Genomic DNA, 12,741 nt, shown 5'->3' with positions numbered 1-12,741 from the left:
ACAAACCTGAGTGTCATTCTGACTGAGCTTGTATCTGATGGAAACTGACACACACATTTATGAGGTTTAACGTTACAAATTTGAACTGTGAATTCTGGCAGAGGCTTTTGGAGCTTAACCGTGGCATTTTCCCAGAAATCAACTACTCTCACGCACAAGTTCTCACTTTGTGTTCTTTTCTGTTATCCACATCCTCCACAGTTAATGCACTGTCAATTGATTAGTTTTGCTCGAAGTATCGTTCAGGATTTTTACTCCCCAAATGACAGCTGTCAGTTACAGACGAATTAAATCTGTAGGTTCAAAGGTCTGTTTCAGCAGAATAGATTTCATGTTTCTAAACAAGCAGCTGCTCTTCTTCTTGCATGTATGTTGCAATTTTGCCCGGAAATAATGTAACGCCGATCTACTGCGCATGTGCGAAACGCGTACTCCAAGTGGACTCCAGTAAGTAGTATAAACAGAAGTACTACGCAATCGCGGAGTCCGCAGCTGCCCGTGTATGTGTCCGCTCTGGAGTTTATCCAGGCCCTAAGACCATTCAGTGACCACTTAACAAAAACATGCCTGCATGAAAATTGGTACAGTACCCCCCCCTCCACCATATGACAAGGTTAATTTACTTGTAGCCTTACAATGGCACAATGAGAGACATTTTAGATGCCTCAGAATTTAAAGTGTAGTCCACTATTCATCTGCAAAGTAATAAGCATTGATGGCATACAAGCCCTCTCATGTGACCAATTTATCCAGATGTGTTCCGTGTCTTGCTTGAGAAGAAAAAAAAAATGCTGGCAACCAACAATTCTGGATTAGTTTTGGAATTTAAGCACTGAACTTACACCACACTGAATCCACTCGACAAAAGCAGCATTTGTTTGAAAATGTTTATTTTAAAAACTAACCATAAAAATACCATAGATACAAAAAGTATAAAAAAAGAGTACAAAAAGCTTTTTTTTTTTTTACTATCAAAATGAGATGAAATTTTGAGTTGGTACTCATGGCACTGTGGTTATGATTTTGAATACGAATTGTCATAGAACAGAGCGCTCAAGGCATTGTATATTCCTGCCGTCCAGAAAAATCACATGCTTGTTACCTTTACTGAGACATTGGGGTGAGCCAACACAATTCAACAGGTTAGCGTCCACAAATTAAGGACTTTGGAAACAACTTTGAAAAGTCATATCAATCTGACTTATCACAAAAAAAGACAAATTCTGGCACAAAAAAAAAGAAGTCATAGTGAGAGGGGAAATATCTGCTGGTCAAGGAAAACACAAATTGACTGCTGAAATTTGTCTGAGGATTCAATGGCATTTTTCAACAGCTTTGAGATACCAAGTATGAACCCTTGCACTTCCAATTTACTTGTACCAGTCTTTTTCCTCATTAAGAACCGTTGATATGCAACAAATCAGGGAAACCAAGACACCAGTGAACTTCACTCTGAACAACAATGTTGACCACAGTGGCAAAAGCCCCTTTAGACAAACGTATTCAATAACACAGTCAAAATAATAAAATAAAAAAAGAATATAAAAACAGTATCAAATGCAAGTTTAAAACAGTACAAGACAAGGTCACAATTTATACCTATTCAAGCATTACCCAGGTTTTTTTTTTCCTTTGGACAAAGGCACCACAAGAGTTATCCAGTTACCATAGTTGGCACCAGACTTGGGAATATTTACTGGTGCCGTTCTAACAAAAATCAAATATTTGTCAAAAAACAAAATACACTAATAATAGTTATAAAAGAAATGTAGGTATGTCAGAAATGTGCAGCTTATATCAGCCATAACAAGTTAAAGGCTAGTCCAAACTGTTTGAACATACCAGCTGACACACCTTAAAGAAAGCTTTGCATGAATTTGTACACCTTCCAAAGTCTGTGTCAGTACTGGCTCCAGTACCTCATTGGTCCTTTAAGCGATGCCTTGTCCACAAGCCAGTCACTTCATATCTGCAAGCTCTGACTAAACTGTGGTTCACTCACTCACAAACAGCAATACTCGAAGCTTACAAGTCAATGTGGGTAGTTTTTTGGCCTGTTTTACCTCAATGGATTGTGTGAAATGTAAACTCCAGTTTGGGTCTAAGGCAAACTTGAGATGCACCCCTTCTGACCCTCCAACACAGGAAAAACTCTGAAAGGGGACTGCCAACCATCAATCGATAGGGTCAAGATATCTTTATGCATGCTCAATAATCCAGGTAAGAACATCACATAAAGTTGAATCCGTTTATCTAGACAGGTTTACTGAGAGAAGCGTCTCATCACTCTGAACTGTGACCTCTTCAGTCTCAACTGACTGCAGGTATCCCTACCCTTATAATCAATACAGTGGCATAATGATCGAAAACCACAATCAGTTTAATATGCAAATTGCTATGACTGTTAACGAGAGTTACAATGGCAGTGTGTCCTATTCACAACGGATTTGGGAATGGTTGCAATCATAGCATTGTAAGATGGCAACAGCTGCCATCCTCTGAATAGTGCACATTGCCACTGAAACTCTAGTTAACGATCACGGCAATTTGCATATGAAACTGATTGTTGTTTTTGGTCATTATGCCACTGTATTGTTTATAAGATATGGTTTATAAGGAAGATGGTGGCACAAATTCACGTTTGCGGCAGCCTAACCTAGTACCGTCCATGCAGTGTCTTTGTCGACATCTCCGTCTAAGTTTGTTTTGTCTTCGTTTGATTGCTGGGAGAGCTGGCGCTGAATCAACTGGGACAGCTCTGTCTGCTGCATCCTGTGGGCCCAGGGACCACGGCCCTGACCATAGCTGCGCCCGAAGAGGTAACGCCAAGGGCGGTCTGACAGAATGCAGAAGTGGGGCAGGCTAAGCTACCTGCTAGCCCATGCAGTCCAGCAGTTCCGACAACACCGAGGGTGGTCTGACAGCGGCCTCGCCTAGTGTTGACGTGTGTTTTAGTGTCATTGTGTGGAGTACGGGGAGGTGTGTCGAAGGTGTCTGGCTGAGAGCTGGCGTTGGATTGGCTGGGGGAGCTTGGTCTGCTGCATCCGGTGGGCCCAAGGACCACGGCCCTGCCGGAGTTGTCCCCGAGGATGAAACACAGAGGGCGGTCTGACAGGATGCTGACGCGGGCAGGCTAAACTAACCGCTAGCCCATGCAGACCGGCAGTTCCAACAGTCATCCTGGCTGGCGTTCATTCTCTGTACAGTGGAATTTTTGGACCGTGTTGCACTGACTGGACTGTTGTTAACTGTATTTTCCTTTTTTTTTTTGCTTTGTTCTGTTTTTGGTGGTGTTGTTTTTGGGAAATTTTGGAAGTGTGTTTTTGTCTTTTGTGTCGCACTGCTGTGGGCTGGGGGAAACAGAATTTTATTTCTTTTGTGTACTCAAGTACATGAAAGAAATTACAATAAATTGTTCCTGATTCCTGATAAGGGTGGGAATACCTGCAGTCAGTTGAGACTGAAGCGGCCACTTGGATGATGAAAAGTTTCTCTTACAATAAATGTTTTGTCCAGATGAACTGATTCAACTTTCTGTGATAGGGTCAAAACATACTGATGAGGGGGGTAAAAAAAAAGAGAAAGAACTGCTGCCCTGAAGGAGAAGCACAGTTGAGAGGCCTTTCTGCTGAAAGTCAGTTTGTGCGCACTTTGGAGCTTCAGATGGGCTAGTAGGTCAAGTAAGGGCTGAGTCTGACTTGACTGTATCTGGCCGTAATACTGAAAGGCTTGCACTGTTTTCATCCTCCTCACACATGAATCACTAGCACACAAACACTGTCACAAACACACACACATACACACATCTAGCTTTGTGTAAGATTTCCTTATGTCCGCTCACTGTCTCTGGTGTGAAACGTAATCCACAGTGTCAGCTTGGCTGGCGAAGGCCTATGCTCGGATACCTAGGGAGAAATAAAAGTCAATGTCAGTGGGGCTTTTTCTTTAAGGCATCCGGGTCAACCAAAATGTACTGGAAACACGTGAGGTACAACTCCATGGCACAGTCAAACAGGGCTCAACAGGATCAAGTTCAACACTAAATGACGTTTTGGAACACTGTGGCCCAAGAAACACCATTTTTTTAAAAATAAAGAAAAAATTTGCACTACAGACAGAACATTAGAGAGAAAAAATGGCAATAGAGAGAAAACTATTAGGGTAGAAAATATTCCATTGAGTAAACAGGTTTTATTGAAACTGTAATGGCAGTCCAGAAAAAAAATACTGGTAATGGATTAAGCAGTGGGATGCTCACCTTTCTCACATGTGCTACTCTGCTTCTCCTGGGCGAAGTTTAGTCTGTTTTGCTCGACAGCCGTGCCGTTCGAATCTGGACTGCTGCTCCTTGATGGACTGCATTCCTCTCGCGATGAGGCCTCATCTCCATATGAATCTCTGCCTGAGTCGCCCAGGTTGTCTCTGAAGCCCATCTTCCTCTGCGAGTCCTTCTTCAGAGCTGTGTGATAGCCTGGCGGGGCAGATGGTTGGCGACAGACACAGGGTCTCTGGCTGGGGAGGGCTGGATGGCGGGGGGTGGGGGGGCGAGGTCGTGGGGCACACAAGCAGTCGCGGATTCCGCTGATGCCTAGGTGGAGGATTTCCAGTAAGGTGAAGAGCAGACACAGGGCACTGACGGCATACATGATGAGGAGGAAGATGGTCTTTTCAGTGGGGCGTGAGATAAAGCAGTCTACTGTGTGGGGGCAGGGTGAACGCTTGCACACGTACGATGGCGCCACCTCCAGCCCGTAGAGGATGTACTGGCCAAACAAAAAGGAGACCTCAAAGATGGCACGTGAAAGCAGCTGGAACACATACACCTTCATGAGACCGTCACGCTTAATGCGCCGGCGTCCATCATGCTTCTTGGAGGGCTTCTCGACTGCCTCCTTCTCCTTCTCTGGCTCTATCTCCTCTAGGATCATGGGGTCTTCTTCGCCGTTGTCCTCCGCTTCCTCGTAGTCCCGGTTTGCACCACGGCTCACCATAGGCATCCGTTTTCTGCGAGGCCGGTACTCCTCATCATCCATGCGCGCGATCTTGTGCATGGCGAAGCCCAGGTACATGATGGTGGGCGTGGTTATCATGATCACCTGGAAGACCCAGAAGCGAATGTGCGAGAGTGGTGCAAATGCATCATAGCACACGTTCTCGCAACCGGGCTGCTGTGTGTTGCAGACAAATTTGCTCTGTTCGTCGTAATAGATGGATTCGCCCCCAACAGCTGTCAGCACAATACGGAAGACGATGAGAAGTGTGAGCCAGATCTTTCCGACATAAGTTGAGTGATTTGAGATCTCGTCCAGCAGACGAGTCAAAAAACTCCAGCTCATTGTGCCGCTGGGGTGAGGGTAGACGTCTCAAATCTGCACAGAATTAAAGAAAGACAGTGTTAAGCATTTTTTTTTTTAAGAACCAGAGGAACTTTTTTTTTTTTTACATTTTTTTGGTACAAACCAAACCATGTAGATTTACAAAAATGCAAGAAAATATGAATAAGTGATGAAAAAAACAGATTTGCTCTAGAAAAAAAGTAGGCTTAGTGCACAGTAGACTTGATCACAAGGTAAAGTTCAGTTGGGTTTGTGACTAAAAAGTCCATAGAATTACTCATTGAATACTTGTTAATAATTAAACTATGTACTTTATGAATTGTAAACCGGATGGAAAACTGCCAGCAAATGTATAAAAAAAAACAACACGTTGCACTCAAATACACGCCAGTTGAGCTGTGTTTGATGTTTGACACCATGTTCCTGAAAGACTTGATCACACTTAAGTCCTCTACAAATTATACAGCAATCTCAGAAGACCTATTGATACCTATTTGAAGGTGTTCAAAAATGGTATATGTCAGCAAACAGTGGATATCCACTAGCTTTCAATTAGAATTGGCTCATATTTTCTATTCTGAGTTGTAGTTAAGAGTTGCTGAAAGATAGGTCAACAGGTAAAACTTAAAGCCCCTATAGACATGTCTTGAAGCATGCTCAATAATTCAGGTAAGAAAATCAAAGAAGGTTGAATCAGTTCATCTGGATACAACATTATTGACAGATACGTTTCATCACTCAACTAAGTGACAGCTTTGGTCTAAACTGACTGCAGGTATCCCCACCCTTATAAACAATACAATTGTATGACGACCGAAACCAACGACCAGTTTCATATGCAAATATACGAGGTGTGCCCATTAACTAGTTTCAATGGCCATGTGTACTATTTACAAAGGATTTGGGAATGTTTGAAATCACAGCATTGTAAGATGGCGACCGATGCATAATGACCGAAACCAACGACCAGTTTCATATGAAGAGGGAACAACCATCCCTGAACCGAGGGGGTGCTAAGAGTACATCTGTCGCCATCTTACAATGCTGTGATTGCAAACATTCCCAAATCCTCTGTGAATAGCATACATGGCCATTGAAACTCTCGTTAATGGTCACACTCGTATTTTCATATGACCCTGGTCGTTGGTTTTGGTCGTTATGAAACTGTATTGTTTATAAGGGTGGGGATACCTGCAGTCAATTTATACTGAAGATGTCACTTCAGTGATGAAATGTTTCTGTCAACAAATGTTGTGTGCAGACTCCAGATGAACTGATTCAACCTTCTTTGACCCCTATAGACACCTTGATGATATAACAGGCTATTCATCCATCCAGCCATTATCCAAGCTGCTTATCCTTAATCAGGGTCGACCCTGATAACAAGCTATTATTTAACAAATTTTCTTAAATTACCCCTTTAAAGAAATTTCAATACTGTACAGCAAGACCTTTAAAAAAATACAATAGAACACCAGTATTCAAGAAATTAAAGGAGAATCAACTGCCCATAAAAAATTAGTTTGGGCATACCAGGTGACATACATATCTAATTTAACAATTGCAGCTAATGGCCTCTAGATGGAGGTGTGGTTTCAGTCCTACAAAACTCCTGGATACCGGGGACGGAGAGTAGGCACCTCCACCAGCCCTCACTGCAATGTAATAAAATGTGCTCTGGCAGCAGGATTTTTTTTTTCTTCTTTTTTTTTTTTTGCATGGTGGCAGGGAACTGAACTAAGTGATTTATAATCATTTTCTACAGCCTTTCCCTAATCTTAACCATAACCAAATTATGCCTAACCCTAATCATAACCCTAAACTTAAGAAAAAAAAAACTGCTCTGGCAAGGATCCCATGGTTGGCATGGTTGGGACTGACTAGCTGTGAGAACAACTGAGTAATGTCATCCAACAGCTGTGAAGACAAATCTTATTCCAACTGGAGAGTGAATAGGGCATTAATAGAAGCGTTGTGGGAAAACATTACCTAACACTGCATTATAAAATGTGTCCCAACGTTCGGTATCAACCAAATTGCTGGACCGACAGCTTTATTAAAAACCACAAAAGACCAACCAACTCTAGAGCTAACCAATATGCAGGATTAAACCCAGCTGGCTCAATACATATTACCTCGACATGGTTCCTTCAAATTTTCCCCATTTTAAAAAGTTTTATCTTCAGGAATGTAACATTCTTGATCAGATCCCATTCTAGTTGGTCCTCAAATGATAAATGAACAAAGACTGGCCTTATTAACATGACTCATGGAGGTTGAGGAACATGGGGTCATGTTTGACAACACTTAATTCCTAAACACTGTTTAGGTTCTCTTTAGAAACCATGCTTGGAATTCTTAGCCACGATAACAGAAATCACAAGTCATGTTGAACTGCTAACAATCATGGTGCAATAAACTTAAACAGATGGCCAAAGAAAAAAAAAAGAGGACCTGGCAAAGAGGAACACTTCACAGCCAGAGAAGGACTCCTGTGGTTTAACAGTTTTAGACCAGCTTCTTAAGTAACTTCTGAAGGATAATTAAAGACCATCGCTCGACTACATGTCCACACCTGTATCCAATAAACCTACTTGAGAGCAGAGGTGTCCTACAAAAAATATTTTTTGTTGAAGATAACAGTTTTCTGCCACAGTGGAAAAGGCATCAATATCAGATTCATTTCAGGTCTTTCATTAGTTATACTTGAGTCATTCCTGGGGTGGAAAAAAAATTTTTTTTTTTAATCCTCTGGTTGAGGTGCATGGTCAGCCAATTAGTCTGGCATCGTGATACCAATGGTATCAAGGATACGACGAAAAGTATAGTTGCACAGAGAATTGAAGAACCTAGGCCTTGTTGTTAGGGGACAATCTCACTAAGCACTTGACCAACCTGCAGCAGAGTAGTTTCTGAAGAAACAAGCAGTAAACCAGCAGACTATGCATTTTGCTCCCATATTCATACTGGTTGTACTCTTAAACACCAGAAATGTATGGAAAAATAGTGAAGCCTTTCAATGGTACATAACAACCGTGAGCATTTTGAGCAACTGTAACAGAAACTGTTTCCCCTCCAGATTAATAAAGTTTTCTGAATCCGAATTCAGGCTGTACCCAGAATCTTGGAGAACTGTGCAAAGGAGATCTTATATCTACAGCAACGGTCTACAAACATTAACCTTTGAGCGGCATGCATTTGGCTTTTAATCCAAGAACACTGTAGTAGTAGTGCTGTTTTGCAACTTGTAATGTATTACAACAAGTCATCCCATCTATTCCCATAACATAACTCAGTAGTCACATAGAACATTTCAATCCTAGCTACTTTGATCAGTCTGACATATGGCTGTTGTAATCTTAAGCGCACAGCTGATATATTTACAAAATGACAAAAAAAAAAAAAGGTGGGGAACAGCGGCTGTGTCCAAGATGAACTTCACCAATCAGAAGATATAAGATATACCAAAATGTTGGCTGAAAGAACTCCAAGTACACCACTTTAAAAATAATAGTGTGGGATGTGAGTAAGCCCCCCCCCCCAACAACCACCAAGTCACCCTAAAACAAGACATTTAACTCCTAACAGTACAATGCTGTGCCTACCTGGGCTCCAAAGTGTTATTGTGTTTGGCCTAGCTATGGGACTGAAAAAGCAGAACATTGCTGAGAAAGAGCACACAGGCCATGGATACATGCAGGCTGAAATTGAGGTTTTTAGCATTGAAGCACACACGATACTGAAGCAATTATGTTCAAAGCACTTAAGCTAATATAATAAATGATTAGCTCAGTAGGGCCAATGAATGATGGGAGGAGAAAAAAACGCACTCTAGGAATCTAGGGGAGCTTACTGCTTTTGGCTCTATGAACGAGTGTTTAGTGCCCATATCAAATAAACTAACATCTGGAACGAGACACCACAAACAAACACAACAGCTTGATGTGTATGTGTAGGGTAATCTAGCTAAGCCTTTAACATTGTGCATCTCACAATGTCTCATGATGACACGACACAGACCCAGTTGTCTTTGCATCATATGTGCCATGGTAACATCTAAATGGGCTAGTGTACGCCCGGTACATTTATATCACATCTAATTGAAGCAATTCTGATTCCTGTTGCTTGAGTGATACTGAAACTACTAATTACTTTATCTGAAATCTATAACAAGAAAGTGGGGCTTCTGTGATGCTGCCTAGCCTACTACAGCTCCTTCTCATAGTCATCTGACTCCTAACACCTAGGAGCCATTGAACACGTTTAACCACAACAGCGGTTTTCAAGGGATTTTGGGACAAGATATCACTACAGCTACAGACGAAAGCTTGTGGTTTCACGCTGAACACATCTGGAACATTTATCAACGCTACCTACAGGATATGCATGGTGATACACAGTTGTTTTATACTGGCATAATCCCTTTAAATAACAGGATATCATGGGTCACTTCATGACTGATACTCTTATAACTACACCAAACGTCTAAGCATTTGCTTTCATCTCTCGTGTCAGGCAATGAGAAATATGAAGGGGAGGCACCAAGCTCACCGTCACAAGAATGTAGTGGGTTAACTATCCCATACATCCTGAGCAAAGAGCTGACATCCATGTGTCAGAGGATGTTTCCCCCGCTTTTACACAGGACTATTCAAAAGCATCAATGTGCCTTATGTCAGCTGGTATCCTTACCTGGCACATGTGGATGCCAAAGTCTTTTAAGGCTCTTCTGGGAGGAGAAATAAACAAATTGGCTTTTTAGTATTTGTCTAAAGATGGATCTGTTTTCAAACAATGATGATTAATAGAATAGAAATTAATTCACTCAACACGATGGGTCCATTGTGCACACAACTTTCAGCTAAACGCCACACACAAGCTCCACAAATTCTAAATTCTGCTAGTACGGCGTAATAACATAACTCTACAATTTCTTTCAATAGACGTACAAATGTGTTTGTGCAGCCCCCCCCCTCTTTTTTTGTTGTGAGGAGGAGGATTCGTATATCTGCATTGCGCTGCTTGCCAGGAGTAGGTGGCGTGAAAGGAGAGGCTGACAGCGAGCTACAACAGTGAAAAAGCGTCCAGAACAGAGAGGCTTTATGTGACCCTCACATCTGGGGGAGTACTTATCGTTACTCCGTTAGAAACCCTCCGGTCGGGAGGCCCCGAGCTCAAACCCCCAAAATCACATGCCTATCGTAAGCGACGCATGCTGCACTTCATCCGGGCTGCCGTATTGTGACAAGAGGAAAAACACAAAAGTCCATTTTATTGTGTCTGATATCTGCAGACAACAGATGTGCCAATGGAAAAAAGGGAACCATCTCGAAGCAATTTGTCGACCCGGTCTTGTCCTATAGCGCGACGGGAACGGGCGTAATTAGTTTTGCCAAACAAGTTTACAGATTCTTACAAAGCATCCCGAGTGGAAATCTCGTATAAATAATAAATAAATAATTCCATTCGCCCAGCTCCAGGATTTTTCCTAACGAGACGTGACGCGCGTCTTCACGTGCTTCTAACAAACGCCGGGATCGATCGCGCCCGTGATGCCGTAATTAATACATCTTAACCCACAAGACGACGGCAACTGTAAAAACAAACAAATGACCTCCGCGGTCTTGGCTGTTCAGAGGTAATTGGCGGTTAAATAAAACGCAACACGGCTCATGGGCTCCGAGCTCCTCGTGCATTCCGTCGCCCTCCCCGTCCTTAAAATTCAGCAACGGGACACGAGTCGCCACGGCCATTAAAAACCAATCATCATTACGATATTCTGAACTCGTCCGAGACGTTGGCCAGCAACTTGGGAACAAACACGGGGCGTGTTGTTTCCGAGTGTTAGCCCGCAAAAGAAGAAGGGGGGAAAAGCAGTTTAGTTGGGACACAAGTCCAGCTAACGTTTTTTTTTTTACATCCATTATTTTGCCAGCGTTAGCACGCCGCGCACAGACGCCAGAGCATTGCGCAGGCTCCGGTGCGCGAACGCCGCCTCGAGCCAGCGTCCCCCAAAACGAAATTCCCATCGGCCGACATATCTCTTCATTCAAAACACCAACCGAAACGCCAGATTCGCGGGTGATAAGCGGAGGCTCAGCACGGTAGTAAAAAAAAATAACAATAATGCCGCGGACGCTGCGGCGTCCACAGGCGCGAACTCTCCTCTCTGTGATGCCGGACTTTAGCGTCTAGCATGCTTTCTGCTTTGCTAGCTGCTCCTCTCTTACCTTGAAGAGTAATTTCAACGCCCCAGTTATGGTCGGCCGCTCCACACACACACACACACACACAAGTTTCCTCTCTTCCAGGAGGCTTTCCTTCGTTCTTTGCCCGCTTTATCAACCCATTCGGTTTTAGTGAAAGACTTGGATCCTCCTACAGGTCGGGTTGTGATGCGGAGTGAAGAGGACAAAGAATATTCCAATCACCCCCCTCTCCCCCTTTCTCTTCCACTTAAAGCGGGCTCCCCACCCCCTATCTGCGCAGAAGGAGGAAAAAAAACTCCCAACATTCCCTGATGCAACCGTTCCTCGATCTAACTCACCGTTTTTGCCGTTAATAAAGTTTTGTCTCCGCACACTATCTATCAAACGTAATTCGCGATGCTGCACTGCAGCCTTTTTCAGGCTGGTGGAAATATAAAATTGGCTCAAGTGGCACTGGCAGGGGAAAAAAGTCTGTAAGTATAGAGTCTGCAGTGTTCCAAGCACTCGTTGGAAAACATGGAGAAAAAAAGTCATAGAGAAATGGTAGGATACCTGCTAGATAGTGTGGAAAACTGGAAGCGACTAAAGCTGTATCCACACAGACCAGGGCACTGGAAACCGGGGTTGGGGGTGGGTGGGGGTTATTAACATTTAATCACGCGAATAAAGACTCTTAATTCACTTTTCTGCTCCTTCCCTCCTCGGAGTTTGGCGTGCTGTGTGGATACAGATTTAGTTATGTCCATTTTTCTTCTTTTATCTAGCAGGTTCCTATGGAAATGTGAAATTATTAGCTGGTATTCTAAATCAGCATGATCACAATATTCTCTGATACCCCACAAAATCACTTGAAATTTGATTCGTGTGGGAGAGGCAAACGTTTTGTCATCCACAGACAGTGACACCTTCCTCTGGTGGCTCCGTGTAGCCTATGTGCAGTCTGTGATGTCTAGTAATAGTGTAGTAATAGTGTAGTAATTAACTTAAACCATTCGTTTTCAGGTCTTCTATTTTGTAATTGGCTTAGTTCTATTCAACATAAACATATGCAGTGTTATGCAGTGTTGCTTTCAACTCAGAGCAAACATTCAAAAGTCAATTAACTGTATTGTAACATTAACTCAACTTTACATTTACTCCACTTTCTGTAATAATATATCTATGAAACAGTCGTCTGCATTTGCTTAATATTCCTT

At 42.7% G+C, this 12,741-nt stretch overlaps 1 protein-coding gene across 1 annotated transcript; it reads right to left on the bottom strand.

Annotated features, from left to right (window-relative positions):
• Nucleotides 1–882: 882 nt before the first annotated feature.
• Nucleotides 883–11,973, bottom strand: LOC130120563 (gap junction gamma-1 protein-like). Its single transcript, XM_056289157.1, has 3 exons — nt 11,567–11,973; nt 4,259–5,369; nt 883–3,905 (listed from the first exon to the last, which is right to left on the bottom strand). The coding sequence occupies exons 2-3, from the start codon at nt 5,334–5,336 to the stop codon at nt 3,892–3,894; spliced, it is 1,092 nt and encodes a 363-aa protein (XP_056145132.1). The 5' UTR covers nt 5,337–5,369; nt 11,567–11,973; the 3' UTR covers nt 883–3,891.
• Nucleotides 11,974–12,741: the final 768 nt, after the last annotated feature.

This window comes from Lampris incognitus, chromosome 11 (genome assembly GCF_029633865.1).
Source record: "Lampris incognitus isolate fLamInc1 chromosome 11, fLamInc1.hap2, whole genome shotgun sequence".
Classification (NCBI taxonomy): Eukaryota; Metazoa; Chordata; class Actinopteri; order Lampriformes; family Lampridae; genus Lampris; species Lampris incognitus.
Note: the sequence above shows the minus strand (reverse complement) of the source record. Positions and strands in the feature narration are given on the sequence as shown.

Bases quoted from the DNA above. Each gene is read 5' to 3' on its own strand.
- LOC130120563 (XM_056289157.1), bottom strand. From the start codon at position 5,336: ATGAGCTGGAGTTTTTTGACTCGTCTGCTGGACGAGATCTCAAATCAC.